We start from the raw sequence: 20,634 nt of genomic DNA, 5'->3' as shown, positions 1-20,634 counted from the left end.
TATTTTGTTATGATCCACACAGTCAGATGCCTTGGCATAGTCAGAAAAACACAAGTAAGCACCATTCTGATTTCTGCCCCAATCCATAAGACATCAGCAATGATATCCCTTGTTCCATATCCTCTCCAGAGTCCAGCCTGCACCTCTCTCTCCTAGCTCCCTGTTAATGTGCTGCTGCAACCATCGTCAGATGATCTTCAGCAAAATTTACTTGCTGAAGATATTGATATTAACAATATTGCTCTATAATTGAGCATTATGTTGGGCCACCTTTCTTTGGAATGGGTACAAATGAGTCAGTGCTTCCAGTGCTTCATCGGCTTGTTGAAATGTTTTAATTGGCATTTCACCAATTCCTAGAACCCTTGCTTTTGACTAGTGCTTTCAGGGCAACTTGAACCTCTTCCTTCAGCTCCCTTGGTTCTGCTCACAATCTACTCCCAGCGATGCGAGGATCCTAACTAGCTCTTTTTGGTACAGAGACTGTGTGTACGCTTTCCACCTTCCTTTGATGTTTCCTGCATCGTTCAATATTCTGGAATCTTTCAATATTGCAACTGGAAGTTTGGATTTTTTTTTCTTTAAGTCTTTCCGCTTAAGATATACTGAGCATGTCCTTCTTTTTTGGTTTTCTAACTCTAGGTCTTTGTGCATCTAATTGTATTATGTTACTTTGTGTTCTTGGGCTGCCCTTTGAAATTTTCAATCCAGCTTTTTTTGCTTCCATCTGCCTTAGGTACTCTACCATTAAGACCAAGTTTCCGAGTCTCTTCTGACATCCATTTTGAGCTTTCCTTTATTTCCTCTCTCTCTTAAAAAAATCATTTTATTGGGGGCTCATAAAACTCTTATCACAAGCCATCCACCCATCCATCCATTGTGTCAAGCACATTTGTACATTTGTTGCCATCATCATTTTCAAAATATTTTCTTTCCACTTGAGCCCTTGGCTTCAGCTTCTTGTTTTTTTCCCTCCCTCTCTTACCCTTCCTCCCTCATGAACCCTTGATAATTTATAAATTATTATTATTTTTTCATGTTTGACACTGACTGATGTCTCCCTTCACCTGTTTTTCTGTTGTCCACCCACCTGGGAGGTGGTTAAAGGTAGATCATTGTGTTTGGTTACCCCTATCTCCCCTCATCTTGCCCTTCCCCTCCTGGTATGGCTACTCTGAATATGGGTCCTGAGGGGTTTATCTGTCCTGCATTCTTTGTGTTTCCAGATCTTATCTGTGCACGTGTACATGCTCTGTTCCAGCCAGATTTGTAAGGTAGAATTGGGGTCACGATAGTGAGGCGGGGAGAGGAAGCATTCAAGAAGTAGAGGAACGTTCCTCTCTTTTTAATGCCCTTTTGCTTTCTTCATGGATGATGCTGTTAATGTCACCCCACAGCTCATTGGGGCTTCTGTCATCAGTCCTTTATGCATCAAATCTGTTTGTGAAAGTCGGGTAGGATATTCTTAAGTCCATATTTTGAATCTTGTATATTTCTTTTAATTTTCTTCAGCTTCAACCTGAACTTCCACCTGAGCAACTGATGGTCTGTTTCACACTAAGCCCTTGGCCTGGTTTTAGCTGCTGATATTGAGCTTCTGCACTGTCTCCTCCCACAGAGATAGTCAATTTTATCTCTGTGTATTCCATCCGGAGAAGCCCAAGTGTATAGTGGCCTTTGTGTAGCTGTTTGCAATGAAAACATCATTAGTCTTGCAAAATTCGATCATGCTATCTCCACCTTTTCTTCCATCACCAAGACCATATTTTCCAACTGCGGTTTCTTCTTCTTTGTTTCTAACTTTTGTATTCCAATTGCCAATAAATGTCAATGCAAATTGATTGCAGGTGTTAGCAATTTTATATTGAAGATGTTGGTAGAATTCTGCAATTTCTGCAACCCTAACTTTAGTGGTTGATCCATCTATTTGAACATTAATTGTATTGGTTAGATTCCCTTGTATGTGGACAGATTATCCTATTAGAGATGGATACTTCAAGATAGTGCCTGAAATGACCTTTTTGATAATGAATTTGACATCACGCCTCTTGACTGTGTCATTCTCAGCACAGTAAACCATACAATTTTCTTTTTAATTATTATTTTAAACTTTATTTTGTTCTTACAATTATCCAATTTTAAATGGCCACTACCAGGCCATCTCAGCTCACTGGAGCCTAACATGTCCATCATCATGCATCCCATTTCAGTTTTTACAACTTCCGACTCTCCTAGATTCACACGTCACACATTTCAAGTTCCAGCGACGGACTGATGTTTGCAGTGTTTTCTTCTCAATCTGAGTTAAGCCCCATCAGCAAATGAAGGCATAGAAGGCTTTGCTCCTGCAGGCCTTCCTCCTTCAGGGTCACGACAGCTCTTCCTCAGTGCTCTCCTGAGTGCTTTCCCATCTGAGGGACTTATGTAGCTATCTCTGACAGTCTTCTTCTGTACCTACGCCTACAATTAAGCACAATGCCCAGAGTCTGAAGAAGCCCACTGGTGACCTGTGGAGCCAGTCAGCTCCAGGCTCTGGCACCCCTGTGGCGGTACGGTCTACAACACTCCTCAGAGAACGTGTTCAGAATTGGTTGGGGGGAAAGGCAATGAAAGAAAACCAAAATTGATATAGGTCCTATATAATAAAGCCTCAAGCACAGATCTGTACTGTCCAACGTGCCCTCTCCACTTTTCTGCCCAGAGAAGATAAATGTAGTCACAGAAGCACCTGGTTGAAAACCCTGCAGCCCCGGCCCCCGAAGCGAGCACTGGAATTGTGCAAGCAGTCAGAACAACTCACAGCAGAAAGCGCTGGAGAAGTGTGCGGACCGCTAATGAAAACACGTCCCATCTTTGACTCTGTACAGACACAGCCCTGTGATTCGTGTCTGTCACGGCTGACTTTGGAAACTTTACACACAACAACAACAACAACAAGCCCCAACGCCTTTGAGTCTATCTCACTCATCAGGAGCCCTGATCCCCAGGACGTCCGAGACTGTAAATCTTTATGGAAGCAGATGACCCCATCTACCCCTTCGGATTTGAACCACCAGCCAGCTCGTCAGCAGTCCAAATGCTTAACCCCCTGTCCCGCTGAGACTTTTTAGGCCACCAGTAGCAGTAGCATGAACATGCAAACTAATTTATCACTACTTACCAGGCGTCTACCACGGGACAAGCCTTGTAAAACCACGTGAAAGGAAAGAAAGAGGAAGGAAGGAGCCACGCTCTGCCTGCAGGGAGCTTACAGGCTAGACGTCGTATTGTAGTGGGAACTGATGTAACCACCGAAGTCTCTGTCGTAAGCTCTGCCTTTCATGGCTTCTGACTCGCAACATCCCCTCTCACGTTCACCACACCCAGAGGGAAGTAAAAGCGAAGATGGTTCTTCTAATTTTCAGATGAGAAAACTAACACCCGAGAGGCCAAGTGACCGGCTCAGGGCTCCACAGGAGATGGTGGTGGCAGAGCTGAATAGCAGCACAGGCCCCTCGGCTCTGAGTTGCTGCTCCTTCTGTTGCCCCCCACTAAGGCACATGGGAGAAACATGCTTGCCCCCCACTAAGGCACACGGGAGAAACATGCTTGCCCCCCACTGAGGCACATGGGAGAAACATGCTTGCCCCCCACTAAGGCACATGGGAGAAACATGCTTGCCTCCCACTGAGGCACATGGGAGAAACATGCTTGCCCCCCTCTAAGGCACACGGGAGAAACAGGCTTGCCCCCCTCTAAGGCACACGGGAGAAACATGTTTGCCCCCAACTAAGGCACATGCGAGAAACATGCTTGCCCCCACTAAACATGCTTGCCCCCCACTAAACATGCTTGCCCCCCACTAAGGCACATGGGAGAAACATGCTTGCCCCCCACTAAACATGCTTGCCCCCCACATGGGAGAAACATGCTTGCCCTGTGACTTGACTTTCAACAAAAGGGCAACAGGTAAGTGAGCAGGCTTAGCAAACGATGAGAAATTAGACTCAAATGTATTATGCCTACAAACTTTCAGAGTAATTGAAAGAAAGCCACCAAAACATAGCTTTACCAAATACTTACTGAAGAAAAGACTGGAAAGTTCTAGGAGAATAAATAACATGCTAGTACCACATTGGCAGAGAGGGGGCTGTCCCAGGGAAGTTTTATTTTTCTGGAGAAACTTGTGTAATAGTTCTTACTGAAAAAAAAATTCAAGGCAAGCTCTACCCATATTAGGTAGCTTTAATAAAGGTAATGAATGAGAAATAAATACAAAGCTAAGGCCTTGCGGTAAACTCGTTCCCTAGATTGTCTGGGAATAAACTCATCTCTTAGTACTTGAGTGTAACGTGTTTTTTTTTTTAACAAATTGAAGTAGTGTCCCTGGGGAGTCTACCATTTGAAGCAAAATGCAATCGTTACCACGATTGACTCTATTTCTGAAATGAATACAATTTCCTCCTCCTTTTTTAAAAGCTAGTGCTTTCAAATCATTAGGTGGCCACAATAACACTACAGTTTCCTTTAAATGCACTCAGCTGGCGCCGAGCCAGTCAGATCACCCCAATCCATCTTGTCTAAGTCCCTTGTTTTATGATGTGAAAGCTAAAGGAACGAATGGGTGGCAGCTGGTTGAGAAGGTCTGATTATAGTCCAAGCCTTTGGACTGTAGTGTAGTCCTAGCTGGTAATTAGAATGTGTCTGTAGGAGACACAGACCTTTGGCTAAATTTGGATAAAGGCAACAAAAGGGGCTGTTGTTCTTTCTTTAAGATTCATCGTGCTCATCTTGCTTCGAGTTCATCAAGTCACGGACCACACTCACATCTCACCTGCATTGACATATACTCACGTCAGACTGTGGGCACATGGTGTGGTTGGCCTCCTAGGTCTCTGTGCCTTGTTCATGATCACTTCCAGGACCATGAGCCCAAAGCAGCTATGTCTAGTTCAACAGTTTTCCAACCCATTGCCAGGACCTGCTCAACCTGCCCACTGTGGAGGCAAATGAGTACCAGGAGCAAGATAGCAAAGGGGAAAAAAGGAGACTCGAAGACTCAAACCAGCAGATCATGGCCTCAAACAGTTACCAAGAGGCAGCAATGAATCAGGACTGTCCTGCACACCCTGTACTTGTACAGAAAGGATGGCTGAGAACTCGCCGGTGATCATTGTAAAGGTGAGAGAAAGTGCACAAGATGGGGTTGCATCAGGCAAAATGGAAGCCAAGGATAGACAACCCCCACCACGACCAAATCTCCACACGCATGCTGGGGAGGTAAGAAAGGCAGATTCATGATAAGAAACTTTCTTTGGTGCACCGGTGAACTAAATAACCAGGATCTCTATTTTACACAATAATCTTGTCAGAAGGAAAGATGGAGTAGCTAGGTAATGTGTATCACTCACACATGACCCTAACCCAGAGAGACGCTGGGCTGTCTCACATGGCCTCTCACTGGAACTGAAGCCAAAATGCCCTCTGAAGCAATTTAGGTGGCGAAGGATCTGAACTGGTCACACAAAAGCCAGTTCCCTGCTTTTCAGATGAGAATTAACCATCCCCAGGACACAATCTGACTAAAGAGATCTTTGGTTTTGCACGTAACCAATTTCCGTTCCAATGACTTATTGCTATCAACTTAACATTGGCTCTCCCACCTACCATATGCATCATGGAGCTCAACTACAAAATCAAATGAGAAAACCGATTGGAGATCTTGTTTCACAAGAGGTGTATTAGCCAAGTTAAATCACCCAAGCAGGTCACAACTTGCCTTGTGGCACTTTCCTGCTGCTACAAGAACTGCATGTAATCATGGCAACAGCATAGTCCACAAAGTCAACGTTCTATACTGGACCTTGGTAAGCAGCAACTGGGGTCTGAAAACTTCTCAGCATCCATCTTAGATGTAGTTTTTGATCTCTCCTGTCCAGAGCAAAGAATAGTAAAGAAAATCAAAGCCTAAAGGAAAAATTAGTCCAAGGCTTAATGGACCTCATGAACCACAACCTTCATCACCCTGAGACCAGAACTAGATGGTGCCCTTTCACTGCAACTGACCATTCTGATCCAGATTATAATAGAAGGTCCTGGACAGAGAGAGACACATGGGCGGGGCGGGGGGCAGGAATCATAAAAGAGACAGAGACCAAGACCGGTGGAACCCCTGAGACTCTGGCCTGCAGATCCCCGTCAAACCTGGAACTGAACCCACTGCTGGATCAACTTTCAGCCAAACAGTCTCAACCGAGTGGATTCCATTGCATAGCGGCCCTCTAGGACCGGGTAGAACGGCCCCTGTGGGTTTCTAAGACTGTAACTTTTTACGGGAGTAGAAAGCCTCATTTGTTTTTCTCCTGAGCAGCAGCTGGTGGTTTTGAATTACTGACCAAATGGTTACCAGATGAATATGAAACTTAATTATGTCACCAGCGCTCCCAGCCAAATAAGAGACAGACAGAAAGGTGCTACTCGGTACCATCAACTATATGAGGTCAAATGGACAGCATCTCGCCAAACACAAAGCTTGGAAGGTAAGAAGAGGTAGCGGTGCAGAGCCACTGGGGAAGCCAGGGAGAAACTGGGAGGACTGTTGTTACATCGAGATAGAAACCAGTGTTATGAAACCAACGGGGTATAATTGTTGAATGGAAATAAAATGTGAACGTGAATAAAAAGGAGGGGGACGTGAAATGTGAACTGTGAGGGACTCCTGCTTGTGATAATTAGACAAGGCTGGTGCTGGGGATTGAGAACCCACGAATAAGGCTTGAAGATACAGAAGGCTAGAAGGTTTTCTGAGAGAAGATGTGGCAGAAAGGAGGACCGCTGAGATCAAGTCAACCTTGACTCTGAACTGGTCACTAGATGAGTCTTGGCACGATCTTCTCATGGGCCAAACTGAGAGCAGGAACTGCGCTGCATTTGCGCCCGTCCAGCGGGCGGAGCAACCTTCCATCCCTGCAGGCCCTGTGGGCCCTGGGACTTGAGAGTCAAGACCCTGAATCACAAAGCCCGAAAAGAATGTGATCGATGAGCTGACAGAAGAGCTCAATATCATTGGGTCTCTGCAATGAGTCAAAATGAATTTAAAAATATCTCACTGCGATTACGAAAATGAGAGCATTGCCAGTGAGATCAGGATCGTTCTCAGATTACTGAATCCTATAGGTTCCATTCCCATTGACTCAAGACGTGCAAGCTAGAGCTTTTATGTCTTGCATTTAGTGTGCACTTTATTGAGTAAATATTTTTAAAATTTTGGAGTCATTTGTGGTGATGCTCTAAACATACTTTTCCTAATTAGTAAATCATCCTAATCCCAGAGATATTGGAGCTTGGTCCTAATGGTGACTTTTGATGGACTGTTGAGACCGAAGGACAAGGAATCAGGTCCCTGATTGTATTTTAAAATATAATAAAGCCTGAATGAGTCCTGAGAGCCCTTTGCCATCTTCTTTTCTAATGCACAATATTCACGAACTCACTCACATCGTCGGCATTTCATATGCTCTGATCGGACCCATGGGGGCCTCCTTTCCCACTCCCCAAATCTCTCCATAGAGAGATGCTAACCAGTCTATTGTTTGGCAGTAGATTAAAAAAGGCAGTAGATTAAAAAAAAGTCTTGCTTTATTTTACAAATAAAGGTTCAACAAACTTTCACTGAATTTGCATCGGAATTAAGTTTAGCGTGGACCCAAACCGCAAAGAGCACGAGGCAAAAGTCCTCCTGTCTCAGGCCGAGAAAACACTGTCTGTCCGGATGCCGGTGTCTAGTCCCATGCGGCTTACTGCCATGCGCACTGCTCCGCTGGTCCCTGGAGCACAGCTCCACTCACAGAGAAGAGCGTGTGGATAACCCCAGGACAGGAAGCAGGGGTGGCTAGGACCTACACATGGGTGCTGTCATCACAGTGGGCCTTGGGAAATGTTGCTGTTTCATGATGATCACATGGAAAGGGGCCCTTTGTGCAGTTGCCTGGTTCTGTGCCACCTTCCTGATAACTGACCGAGTCCATCCTTGTAGCCATTGCATATTTTGAGTGTCTTATACCTCGGACACTCACCTCCTAGTACAATATTATACAATCTCCTGTTGGGAATTTTTGGAAGTAGATCACTAGACCTTCTCCCCACTCTGTCTGGAAGCTCCCCTGAGACCAATCTACCATGGGCAGACCTGTTGTTACTCAGACCCTTGGCATAACTTCCAGCATCACACCAACATGCAAACTACCACATTGTAAATTGGCAGAGGTGGATGAAAGATAAAGGAAGATCTATTTCATCACTTGTGTGCAAGCTGGTTGTCCTATGGGGGCTTCTGTGTTGCTGTGATGCCGGAACGTATGTCCCTGATATCGCCAACATCTGCAGAGAACCCACAGTGCACGGGTTTCAGCAGAACCTCCAGACTAAGAGCAGACAACGAAGGACAGTTTCCATTTCAGGATTTCAAACTCGAATTCCAGCGAATCTTGTGATGTTTTACATGTGTACCAACATTATTCCTAAAACCTCAGTTTAAAAAAATCTCCACAGTAATTAACGAGAACACGGACTCACCTGCGCGTGCTTGGAGACCCAGTGACGAAGAACATTGAGCACTCGGTTGGTGGCTGTGCGCCGTATGATGAACTCTTTGTCGCATGTTCTCTCGGTGTTGTTGAAACCTGAGGAGGCAAAGAAGCAGACCCACCGCGTAGTTAAAGCCAACCCTTAGGGACCGGGGAGAAATGGGCACTTATTTTAGGGCACTGGTTCATGAGACACAGATGACACATCTTGGCACGGAGGTGCAAGGGGGTTCAGACTGTTGTGAATTCAGCTTACCTGTTATAGTCTCAGTGGCACGTGACAGGAGCAATTAAATGAATAAAGCCATATATTTATTAAAGGCCACTGACGAAAGCTAAAGCTGTTCTAACGAGACTTCCATTTATGGCTGTCTTGCTTTCAAGTCAAGAAGGAGTTTTAACGAAATACTGGAAAAAGCATCAGTTTGCACTTTCGCCCCGAAGTAAAGATAGAACCAAGAGCATTTTCAATATGTGTGGATGCATAACGATTCTCTACCTTGGCCCAAAGATGACACCAACATGAAATTATACATTCACACATTGAGAAGCAGCATCACATAAGGGTTAAGAGTGGATTTCTTGCCCGGACCGTCTAGGTTCAAGTTCCTATTTCCCCACATGTTCACCCCTCTCTAGTGACCAGTCTCCTCGTATGCACAGTGGAATAATAAGTACCTCTAATGTGTTGTGGGGTTAAAGGAGCGAAGCAGATAAAACAGGCCCTGGAACAAGAGGGAGCGCTTCATGAAATGTTTGCTCAGAGTTCAGTGTCTGAGTCCTTTCTGTGCCAGCTGATGTTTCTATCTTGGTGGCCTTGTTACAAAAGCAAGAAACAGATTTTGGTATTTTTCTACTCCTTCCTTGCTTTGAGATATTTCCTCTCCCATCATAACTGATATATTTCCTTTGAAAAGTGCATGAAAGTCCTATGTAACTCCACTAGCTAACTTCTTGTAAGGGTAACATCTACTCACTGACTCCGTTGCCTCTCTCTTCACCCTCTTCCAACCTTCTGGTCCCATCTGTCTACAGCTCCAACCAACGTCACCACAACCTCCAGAGTCCCAAAGCCAAGGGACAGAGAAAATCTCTAGCAGAAATCTCATGTAAACCCACCACTTAAAAAAATTACTTGTAAGCCAATGATGCAAACATTTAGATCGCCAGATCTCTTACTGAACTCTAGACACATACATCCAACGGACACTGTTCTCTTTGATAGTTAAAAAACATCTCCAACTCAGATGTCTAAAAGAAAAGGGGGGGGGACCAACTATGATCTTTCCCCAACACCTTGCTTTTTCTGCTGCTCGCGTTCCCCACGACAATAAGGAGGCACAAGCATCTTTCTCACCAGTGTAAACCTGCAACTTTGAAATTTTTCTTGACTAGTCTCTCTGCCTCTTCCTGATAATTTTACCTGCAAAATAAATCTCTCTCTAGCACGTCTACATCATTCTGCCTACAAATCCCACAGCTGAGATGCAGTAACATCCGGTTTACGGCAATACCAACTCTCATCTGGTCTACCGTGAGCGCCTCCCAAGTGGCTCCACGTGTCACTCTTGCCCTCTTTAGCGATGTTTCCCACATTCAGAAGGATATTTTTACAGGTAAGGTTAGACTGTGTCATTCCAGCGTTTAAAGACCTTCAACATAACCTATGACATCTTCCTTATTTGAGCTCGAGTACTCACCTCCCCGCCCCCCACGGCTTTTTCTGCAATTGTGTTCTTCTCATTATAGCTTCTTCCATCTCATCAGCCTTATTTCAGTTTGTTATCTTCACCCCAGGGCCTTTGCATCGGCTGTTCCATGGAACAATGTAGTGAGCATCCAAACCTGCTTTGCATTTTCACTTCCCCGGTGATCTGAGTTTCTGATCTGAGTTGGACCAATCACCCGTTATGTAGCTCACAGCACTATACACACGTCCTTTATGGCACTGACTTATGATTCTGATAATGCTGTTTTTGCCAGAAAAACAGGGATTGGGGATATAAATGTAAAGATGACATGTGAATGTCAGGGTGATTGAGTGAATGACTAAACCAACAGTCTTTAGAGCTTATTAGTGAGATAGACACATAAACACACAAGAGTGGAACAACTCCTAAAGGGTGGAGGCCCTTCTACCTACTAGAAAATGCATGAAAACTCACTGCCATCGATTCGACTCTGCATAGAGTTTCTGAAGTTGTAAATCTTTACAGGTGCAGACAGCCTCATCTTTCTTCCTATGACTGGGTGGTGAGCTTGAACCATCAACAATTTTCAAATCATTTTATTAGGGTGAACATCAGTCTTGTGGTTAGCAGTCCAATGTTTACCAAACAGGGCCGCCAGAGCTGCCGCTCTTCTTCCTTACACGTGGACAGACAGGTATATTATATTCTACCCACCGACAGACACGAAAATTCCCTCCAAAGCTGACATGCTCCTGGCAGATGATAGCTTGGAAATATGTCGGTTACTTTAAAAAGCTTTGTAATTGTAGGTAAAGCATAACAAGCATTCCTTTTACTACTTAGCTGAGTTCTCTGGAAAGTAAGGAACATTTCAGAGGCAAACCTACAGAGGGGCCTTAAAACCAGAGCCAAGTCCGGGAAGGAATGCTGCGGCTGCCCTCCAGGGGGCAGGTTGCCCATCGGTAAGGTAGGGTTTGGAACGTGACAGTCATGTGGGTTCAGAAGAGGGCCCCCGAGCTTCATGGAGTGGATGAAGTGCTGGCACTGAGAGTCCCGCATAAAACTGAAACCCCAGGGGGACTACCACCGCGGCTGAGGAGTAGACCAGGAAAATCGTTTTCCTGTGCACACAAGGAGGCAATCAAAACGTGTTTGCCTCAGCCTGGAGGATGAGGCGGGGGAGAGCTCCCCAGAGCATGGATAGCCACCTGTGCGCCTCATGTCCTGAAACGCAGAGGGAACCACTGCCGTGTGGCGTGCCCCTGCACATAAAAACAAAACCAGTACAAAGAGACCCAAGGCGCTGCGTTTCAAACGGTTTGGCAAAGGATGCCAACCCTGTCACTGAATTGTCCATGTAAAAATGCTTGACTCAGCAAAAGTTTTGTCGTGTCTATTGTTAGCACAATTAAATCTTTAGAGATAAAACGTGGCTCAACTCAATGATTATCCTGGGCCCCTAATAGAAGCACCCTAAATAGTCTCCTGGAAGGGTGCCCGCCCAACTTCGGCTTGCATAAGATTACCATCTACCAAGCAACTGAGAAAAACTGGTCCATGGTCTAAAGTTACAAAACCCACAGACCATAAACCATGAGCAAGAATTGTGCTCTAATTTCAAGGCATTAAAACACAGGGATCAGGGTTCCCCCGGCCTCCTTCCCTCCACAACCAATACTACTACCGGCAAAAAATGTCAAATATTAGAACTATTACATTTAAACATCCTAAAATGAAGGTGTTTTAAAAGATGAAAGATGCGAGTGGGAACTGACAATATGGAAAAATAAATGTTAAAACTTATTTTAAGAGTCAGATTTCACATCAAGCACCTTGAGATTAAGAAAAATATATTTCAATTATTCTTAACATTTTAAACCAAGGGAACAAATTGGCTGATTCCAGTTTGACCCCTACTGAGAATTTGCATTTCCACATCACATAGACTGAATCTGGTCCATCCCCACATTAATAAGACCCCTTGGAACTTCGTACAGATCTTTTGTATCCAGCGCATTTGTTAAAAGGATTCAGTGTATGAATGAAAAGGCAAATTCTCAGCAAAGGGTCAGCTCAGAACGAACTGTTTAAAGCCATGTTTCAATCCCAACAAATAGGCAAATGCAGTTTAGACCCAGCTGAACAAAGGAAGAGCAAACTTCGTTTGCTGTTGCTTCACTGGCTTTTACAGTTAACATTGGTATAGTGGTCTTTATTTAAGAAGTAGGTGGGGTGGGAGGGAGGGGTGGCACAAGCCTGCCATCAAGGACTGAATGGCTCAAAGTGGGTGAACAAGTAAATGTGGTGAAGAAAGCTGATGGTGCCCGGCTATCAAAAGAGATAGTGACTGGGGTCTTAAAGGCTTGAAGATAAACAAGCGGCCATCTAGCTCAGAAGCAACAAAGTCCACATGGAAGAACACACCAGCCTGTGTGATCGAGTGGTCCCAAAGGGATCAGTTACCAGGCATCAAAGAACAAAAAATCATATCATGGACTGCACACCTCCATGATAGGATCGCTGAAGACAAATGGGTGCATAAACAAATGTGGTGAAGAAAGCTGATGGTGCCCGGCTATCAAAAGAGATAGTGTCTGGGGTCTTAAAGGCTTGAAGGTGAACAAGCGGCCATCTAGCTCAGAAGCAAATAAGCCCACATGGAAGAAGCACACCGGCCAGTGCGATCACGAGGTGCCAAGGGACCAGGTATAAGGCATCATGCAAAAAAAAAAAAGATATAAGTGTGTGTATGTATGTGTATATATGTGTATATGTATATATATACCATATTAAATGAAGGGGGGAAGTGCAGAGTGGAGACCCAAGGCCCAACTGTCGGCCAATGGAGATCCCCTCATAGAGGGGTTTAGGAGAGGAGATGGGTTAATTAGGGTGTGAGGTAGTATCGATGAAGAACACAGCTTTCCCCCAGATCCTGGATGCTTCCTCCCCCCAACTACCATGATCCGAATTCTACCTTGCAGGGCTGGACAGGACAGAGGCTGTACACTGGTACATATGAGGGCTGGAGGTACAGGGAATCCAGGGTGGATGATACCTTCAGGACCAAGGGTGTGAGGGACGATGCTGGGAGTGGAGGGTGAGTGGGTTGGAAAGGGGGAACTGATTACAAGGATCCACATGTGACCTCTTCCCTGGGAGAGGGACATCAGAGAAGGGGGGAAGGGAGACTCCGGATAGGGCAAGATATGACAAAATAACGATGTATAAATTACCAAGGGCACATGAGGGAGGGGGGAAAGGGGAGGGAGAGGAAAAAAAAGGGGACCTGATGCAAGGGGCTTAAGTGGAGAGCAAATGCCTTGAGAATGATTGGGGCAGGGAATGTATGGATGTGCTTTATACAATTGATGTATGTATATGTATGGATGGTGATAAGAGTTGTATGAGTCCCTAATAAAATGTAAAAAAAGAAAAGAGGAGAAAAAATGATTAGGGCAAAGACTGTACAGATGTGCTTTATACAACTGATATATGTATATGTATGAACTGTGATAAGAATTGTATGAGCCCCAATAAATTGTTAAAAAAAATAAAGGGCAAACACTTAACTCTAAAAAAAAAAAAAAGGACTGAATGGCTCAAAGGCAGCTGGGAACTCTATGGGTAAACGCAACAAGTCTATTAGAATGTTCAGAAGCCAGAGTGATCCAACTGGATTTGAGGCCTCAACAGAAGTGGTCATTAGTGAAGAAGAGGTCAACATTTTCCTGGAGGATCAAAGTTTCAGGCTCTGGAGATCCTGTACAAGTGGAGGAGGCTGAAGACCCCTGCCCATCCTTTACAGATAAGCATAGCGATGGCTAATCCGTGAGAAGAGAACAGCTCAGGCAAGAGACGGAGTGAGGGGAACAGGGAGGTGGAAACAGCGGCGCTTCAAATACTTTGACAACTGGTTTGCTTCCTTCAGGACTGTTTTAAGTACTAAAACGAAGCCCCAATAACCAATATACCAAATACCAATATACCAAAAGGTAGTTTATTTCTCATACTGTTAATATTTAAATAAGATATTTAAAGAGTTACACAAAAGTAAGATATTTAAATAGCTAAATATAAATAAGGTAGTTACGTATAAATAAGATACTTATATAAAGCTAAGATATTTAAAGAGGTACACAAAGCTAGACTTTATAGGAAAGAATTTTAAATCATTAATGTAAGTATTAATACTTAATATTAATGTAAGTATTAATGAAAATTACTGTTAGAAACAATAAAGTGGTTGTTTAATATATTGCTTCTTGATTGGCATCCTCACTTTCAGTATTTTAGTCGCGTGTCATCGGCTGTGTGCTTTTTCCTTAGCCATCTTTTCCCGGTAGGAGTAGGATCACATTTCTTTAGAGACAGGCCAATTAGACAATCGTCATTGTGTCTGCTGTATTCAAAACAGGTGACTTCTCTTCTCTGAACATGTGATGTTCATCTTTGAAAACCCCCTTTCTCATGCCACTGAACTTACAGCAATTGTTCTGAGAACATTTTTAGCTCTTTGAACACTTCCTGAAATTGCATAATTCACTCATAAACTTTCACGGGAATTTGGAGCACAACCCAAAGCTGAAAGGAATGACAACATGTCACCCTCTGGTTGGCTGGTGCTTTTTCTCTTTACGTTATATGTTTTTTACTAAGTTAATGAGCACAAGGGAATAAAAAGTAGTATTCCATCAAAAGAGTAATGCATTTTATAAAATGAATGAATAAACATAGTTACCTCCAATTTTTTATGCCTGTGGGCTGAGTTGGGCATTACCAAAGATTTTTGGAATGGATTGTAATGCAGATTACATTTAAAAAAGCATAAAGAACGTCCATTTATAATTTCTACCTTGGGAAGCTGACCATTTGCCCTCCTTAGAGAGAACACCTAGTACAAATGCCATTTTCACAACAGGTTCACCAAACTCAACAAAAAATTAGGTACAGGCTCTGCTGAACCGGATGGAAATCAAAAGAGAGATTTACTCCTTAGTAAACACATCAACTACTGCTGGTGCATGGTGTTTGTGTTTGGGGCTGGGTAGGGGAGTTTACTTCAAAATACAGGCAAATGAATGGGAGGAAATTTCTATGACATTTCCCTAGGTGTTGCTAAGATGTTATATCAACTGCTAACCTTGACGGTAGATAGTGGGAAGCTGTCCAGTAGCACCACAGAAGAAAAGGCGCGGCGTCCTGCTTCTAGTGGGGTACAGGCAAGACGTGCCTCGGGAGCCATTCCACTGGCACTAACGGGGCCGCTACGAGCTGGGATTGACTTGAAGGCAACTGACAGTGATACCCCCAATTTATTGAGTATTACATGTTAAAAGATGGGTTAATGGGTTTCGTTGATCAATTTTCCAACATTCTCATGAATTCAAACACCACCCCTCTGGCCCTTTCTAAGGAGCACTCGTGGGTAAGTGCTTGTTGCTGTGATGCTTCCTACATCGTTCAGTATCTTGCCCGACTGACTCCTTCAATGTCGCGGATCGAGGATGGAGTTCCACCCCTCAGTTCTTTCCGGTTGAGATATGCTGAGCCTCTGGCCCTCCCTTTTGATCTTCTAATACACATTTCATTGGAATATTTACTTTGTCTTCTCTAGCCCCCTTTTTTGGGCCTTTTCTGTTCAACTCTTTAACTTTGTAAATTCTTTTTTTTTTTAATAGTCTACGTTGCAGAACAAGTTTCAAAATCTCTTCTGATATCCATACTGCTCTTTTCTCTTTCCTGTCTTTTAAATGATCATTTGCTTTCTTCATATATGATGTTTTTGATAGGTGTCTGTGTATGTGTTGCCTTTAGTTCATGTACTCCAGTGTCCTCCCTTGCCTCCATTGCTGTTCACTGCTCTGCCTTCACCCAGTCTTTAACCAACTTGACTTCCTCTCTTTTTAGAAGTTCTTAACTATACTAGTCCTTCTTTTTACTTTGAAATTGTCTTCCTTATAAATTGTCCACAGATGCTATTTAAGTGTCTTATACACAGCATGAAGGCTCAGGCACCACACTTCCCGGGTTTGAAGTCACGCTCTACCACTTGATAGTTATGGTAACAACCAGGACAGGCTAGTTAGAGCTTTTATGGCCCCGGTTCTATATCTGTGATAGGGAATCATAATAGCTATAGAAAGTAGGTTAATGAGGATAAAATGATATATACATATAAAATTTTTTGGCCATAACTTTGCCACAGAACTTATGTGGAAGCAGAAAAATTTTAAAGCTTTCAGCATACAAGAGAATCCCCCCTCCTAAAAAAGAACAGAATTTTATTTTCAAAGTTATGTATTTAAATTTTTATATAAAACAACCTTATCAACTTCAAAGTATTCTCTATTACACCTAATATATTTGTCAAATCTGTGATTTCATTCTTGGAAACATTTTTTTTCAAACCCATCTGTTTGGATGGCTGACAGCACCTCCCTCGTTTTTTTTGTCACCCCTTCTACGCTGTGACATCGCTGTCCTTTCATGTCCCTCTGCATTTGCAGAAACAAAAGGAAGTTGCATGGAGTGAGGTCAGGTGAGGAAGATGTGTGTGGCAAAAGAGGCATGCTATTTTTTTTTTTTTGCCCAAAATTGGTACACTGAGATGGTGTGTAAGCAGGTACATTGTTGTGGTGACAAGACCAGTCCTTTGTTTGTCACAAATCAGGCCTTATTTTGTCGCACACCATTATGCAATCTGTTCAGAACTTCTAAATAGAAAGCTTGATTAGCAGTCTGACCTGGCGGAATGAACTCCAAATGCACCATGAGTTGACATTTTTGTCGGCTTGGCACGTTGGCAGATGTCTAGAATGAGATTTGTCATCAATTGACAGTTCACCTTTTTTGAAATGAGAAAACCATTTCATACACTTGATTTTTCCCCATAGCGCTGTCCTTGTAAGCTGAGTTCAACATCACAACAGTTTCTGTGGCATTTTTTCTCGAGCAGGAAACAACATCTCACAGCTGCATGCTGTTCTCTTAAATCAGCCATCATAAACAATGAGGTTCAAACTAAACTGCTTTTATGAAAAAATTCATTGTGACCAGAGAGAATCTTCCCAGGCGGTGCCATGGGGTGCACCAACTCAGAGCAACTTGCTCAATGCTCACCTCGGGGGTGGGGGTGGGGCTCCACCCAGTGGAGCTTTTGGTCATTTTTGGTGGGGGGGGGGGTTACCCCTCATACAATGTGTTAATCATCTCAACAAGGGACGAGCATGGTGCTGCTGCACCTAGTGCAGTCCTGAGATGTTGGCGAAGCCACACATTATGGAAGCGCGGCCTTTGGGGATTTAGCAGCCAGTGTGACTAGCTTCCAGAAGTGTTCGCCTTGACTGTGTTCTTAGATCCAAGGCCATCTCCAGAATAAAACCAAATTCTCAACAGCTTGATCGAAGGCTGTCGTCTACTCATCAAGATTTTCTGCCGGTCAAAAAAGAAATCACTCAAAATCCTCTTCTTTCACCAAATTATAAGGATGACGGGTTGTTCTAAATCTACCTAAAAAATAAATTATAAGTAGTAGTGGGGTGATTAAAAAACAAAACAAAACTCCAAACCCAAAGTCATTGCCATTGAGCAGATGTTGATTCATAGTGAGCCTGCAGGACAGGGTAGAACTGCCCTTGTGGGTTTCCAATACTGTAACTCTTTACGGGAGTAGAAAGCCCAGTCTCTCTCTTTTGGAATAGCTAGGATAGGAAGGAACGAGTTAAAAATATAGACAAAGAAGAAATCTTCATTTTATTTTTCAAATAATGTTCCTAAGCCAAGCTCCCTGTCTACTTTGTAAGAAGCACACATAAGTAATGGTGAGATGGAAATAAGATTATACACAGGTGAATTATGGGCTATTATTACAGCCACCCTGAGATGGATGTCACCTGTGGACTATCAATAAAAGATGCCAAATTTGTCAATATGGTGCAGTGTCTATTTTGGCAATGTCAACAGTAAACACCCGAGATGTGGTCCATAGAACTGTTCTTAATGTCCACAAGGCATTTGAACTATCTTTCTGACTTGGTGAGGAAAGTAGGGTTAGGCAGAACCCAGGAGACCCAGGGAGCACAGAGTTAATATTCGTGTTAGTGGACCATATTTAAGAACTAACTGGGAGGCAAAGTCAAACCTAACTGTTCTGGATTGAGTCGATCCCCTCTGCCCTAAATAGGTATCAACTTGATTAGGCATGGTTCTCAGTAGTCTGGCAATTATGTAATGATGTGATGTGGCAGTTATATAACAATGTAATCATCCCCAGTGGTGTGATATGACATGATCTGCCTATCAGTTTAAAGAGGTTTAGGGTGCCATGAAATACCCTTAATCAGGTCACAGTCCTGAGCAGATGTGAAAGAACTTGCCTTGGGGGTGGCCTGAAACACATTTTTATCTTAACAAGAAATAAAAGGAGAGCCGAGACAGGGAAACAGAGGGACTTGCCATCACGTAGAAAGAAGAGCTGGGAGTGGGAAAGTCCTTTAAACCCTGGGTCTGCGTGCTGTGAACCTCCTAGACCCCAGGGAGAGAATGAAGCCAAGATACAGGGACATCTCCCCGAGATGCCCAGTCACAGATGCTGAAAGGCACAGTAATCTTCCCACACAGCTGACGGAGAAAGCCTTCTACAGCTGGTCCCCTGAATTTGAACTTGTAGTCTCCAAAAAGGAGAAGATAAATGTCCACTTGTTAAACTCATCCAATTGAGGTATTTGTTTTGTGGCACAACACCGGCGAATGGTTGCTTTAATTGTACTTTGCTGTACCAGCACTGTGCTGTATCTGTTATCGTGTCCTTGCTAGTTATGAGTCTGTGAATGTGCGACAAGTAGGGACTGTTTCCCAGCCTGTTTGTAACCCTAGTATCTAGCATGGCAAGTCCTTAATGAACTCATGGCTATTCGAAGCGTACATGATGATTTGCCTCTGTGATTATATATGTGGAGGGAACGAAAAACAATAAGTGCCATGATAACATTGTTTTTAAGTTCAACGAGCCTATGAAATGATACCAAGGAGTCATCAATGACATCGGTATGCTCTGCTTTACCCAGTAGATATCTTTCTAAAAAGTGCATGTGAAATGCATCATTGTATTGTGCACTTCTATGAACGGATTGAAATTTCACTTCTATTTCTAATGCCGACCTGACATCACCAGCTCCAACCTTTTGGTGGCATCTCTCAAATTTCTTTGTTTCTGTCCATATTCCGGTCACAACCCTAAACGTAAGCATCTAGGCGCCCCCTCTGCCCGCATCTACTGCCCTTCCATTCTTCCAAAGGGTAAAGAGCAAGCTACGTGTGTGTATATTTGGTCGGTGGGATCAAGTTGGGTCCTACTCACACTGCATCTATGTACAACAGAGCAAAATGCTCCCCAGTCTTGCAGCATTCTCACAGTTGTTGTCCTATCTGAGCCTACTGCTGCAGCCACGGGAGGGTCTTCCTCTTTTTTGATGTTCTTCTGTGGCAAGCATGATGTCCTTTGCCAAGGATTAGCCTTTCCTGACATGTGAGAACTACATGAGACAAAGTCTTGCCATCCTTACGTCTAAGGAATGTTCTGGCTACACTTCTTCCAAGACAGATTGGTCTGATCATCTGGCAGTCCGTGGTTGAAATTCAGTCAATTAATATGGCCCTTCTAGTCATTAGCTCTCTGCAATGTATTATAAAGTCTAGCTTCTTTGCCTATCCTTAGACTCCCATCGTGGATTTGAACTGTTGGAGTTGAACTGCTGACCTTGAGGTTAGCAGTCCAATGCCCAACCCATGGAGAGGATATGGGGTTTATCAATATACTTGTGCTTCATTTCGTTCATTTTAATGGAGTAACCATTAACAATCTTGATTGCAAACAACAGAGCTGGCTTAGGGTAAAAGAAGAATTGTTCCATGTGCTGGAGATAGTTTTGGATTCACATCCTGTCTGCTTCAGAGGTCCACGATGCCAGCCCGACCCCTGTCTGCTGCCTTTTAGTGCTCTAACTCGCGCCACCCCACCCCCTTGGGTGCCAGCTGCATTTCCAGATAGCAAACCTTGTGAGAGCATGCTAGTCTCTGCTTGCGGCACACCATCCAGAGGTGGGCATCTTTTGTGGTAGATTCTACTGGACAGGAAGTTTCTGCTCCGGAAGTCTCCAAACAAGTCTCGACATTTCACCTACCCAAACTGCAACATGCTCCGTTCTGTAACCCCATCCCTGTGCTTTGGGGTGTCAGTGGTGGGGAAGGTGGTGGCCAGAATAAGCTGTCACTCAAAGCACATGACACAGAGAGTGATGAGGCATCTTGCTTGGGATATTTGTCAACATTTGAATCAAGGACTCACTGAAATGCAGCATATGGCTGCTGGGAGCCTC

At 43.8% G+C, this 20,634-nt stretch overlaps 1 protein-coding gene across 3 annotated transcripts in view; it reads right to left on the bottom strand.

The window, feature by feature from the left end:
* Window positions 1–20,634, bottom strand: part of RASGRF2 (Ras protein specific guanine nucleotide releasing factor 2) — a 279,623-nt gene that overhangs the window by 52,638 nt on the left and 206,351 nt on the right. For all 3 annotated transcript variants that reach the window (XM_075541229.1, XM_075541230.1, XM_075541231.1), the window contains exon 18: window positions 8,554–8,660. In XM_075541229.1, coding sequence (XP_075397344.1) covers window positions 8,554–8,660 — 107 coding nt within the window. The remainder of the gene's footprint in view (window positions 1–8,553; window positions 8,661–20,634) is intronic.

Source organism: Tenrec ecaudatus, chromosome 2 (assembly GCF_050624435.1).
Source record: "Tenrec ecaudatus isolate mTenEca1 chromosome 2, mTenEca1.hap1, whole genome shotgun sequence".
NCBI classification, from domain to species: domain Eukaryota; kingdom Metazoa; phylum Chordata; class Mammalia; order Afrosoricida; family Tenrecidae; genus Tenrec; species Tenrec ecaudatus.
Note: the sequence above shows the minus strand (reverse complement) of the source record. Positions and strands in the feature narration are given on the sequence as shown.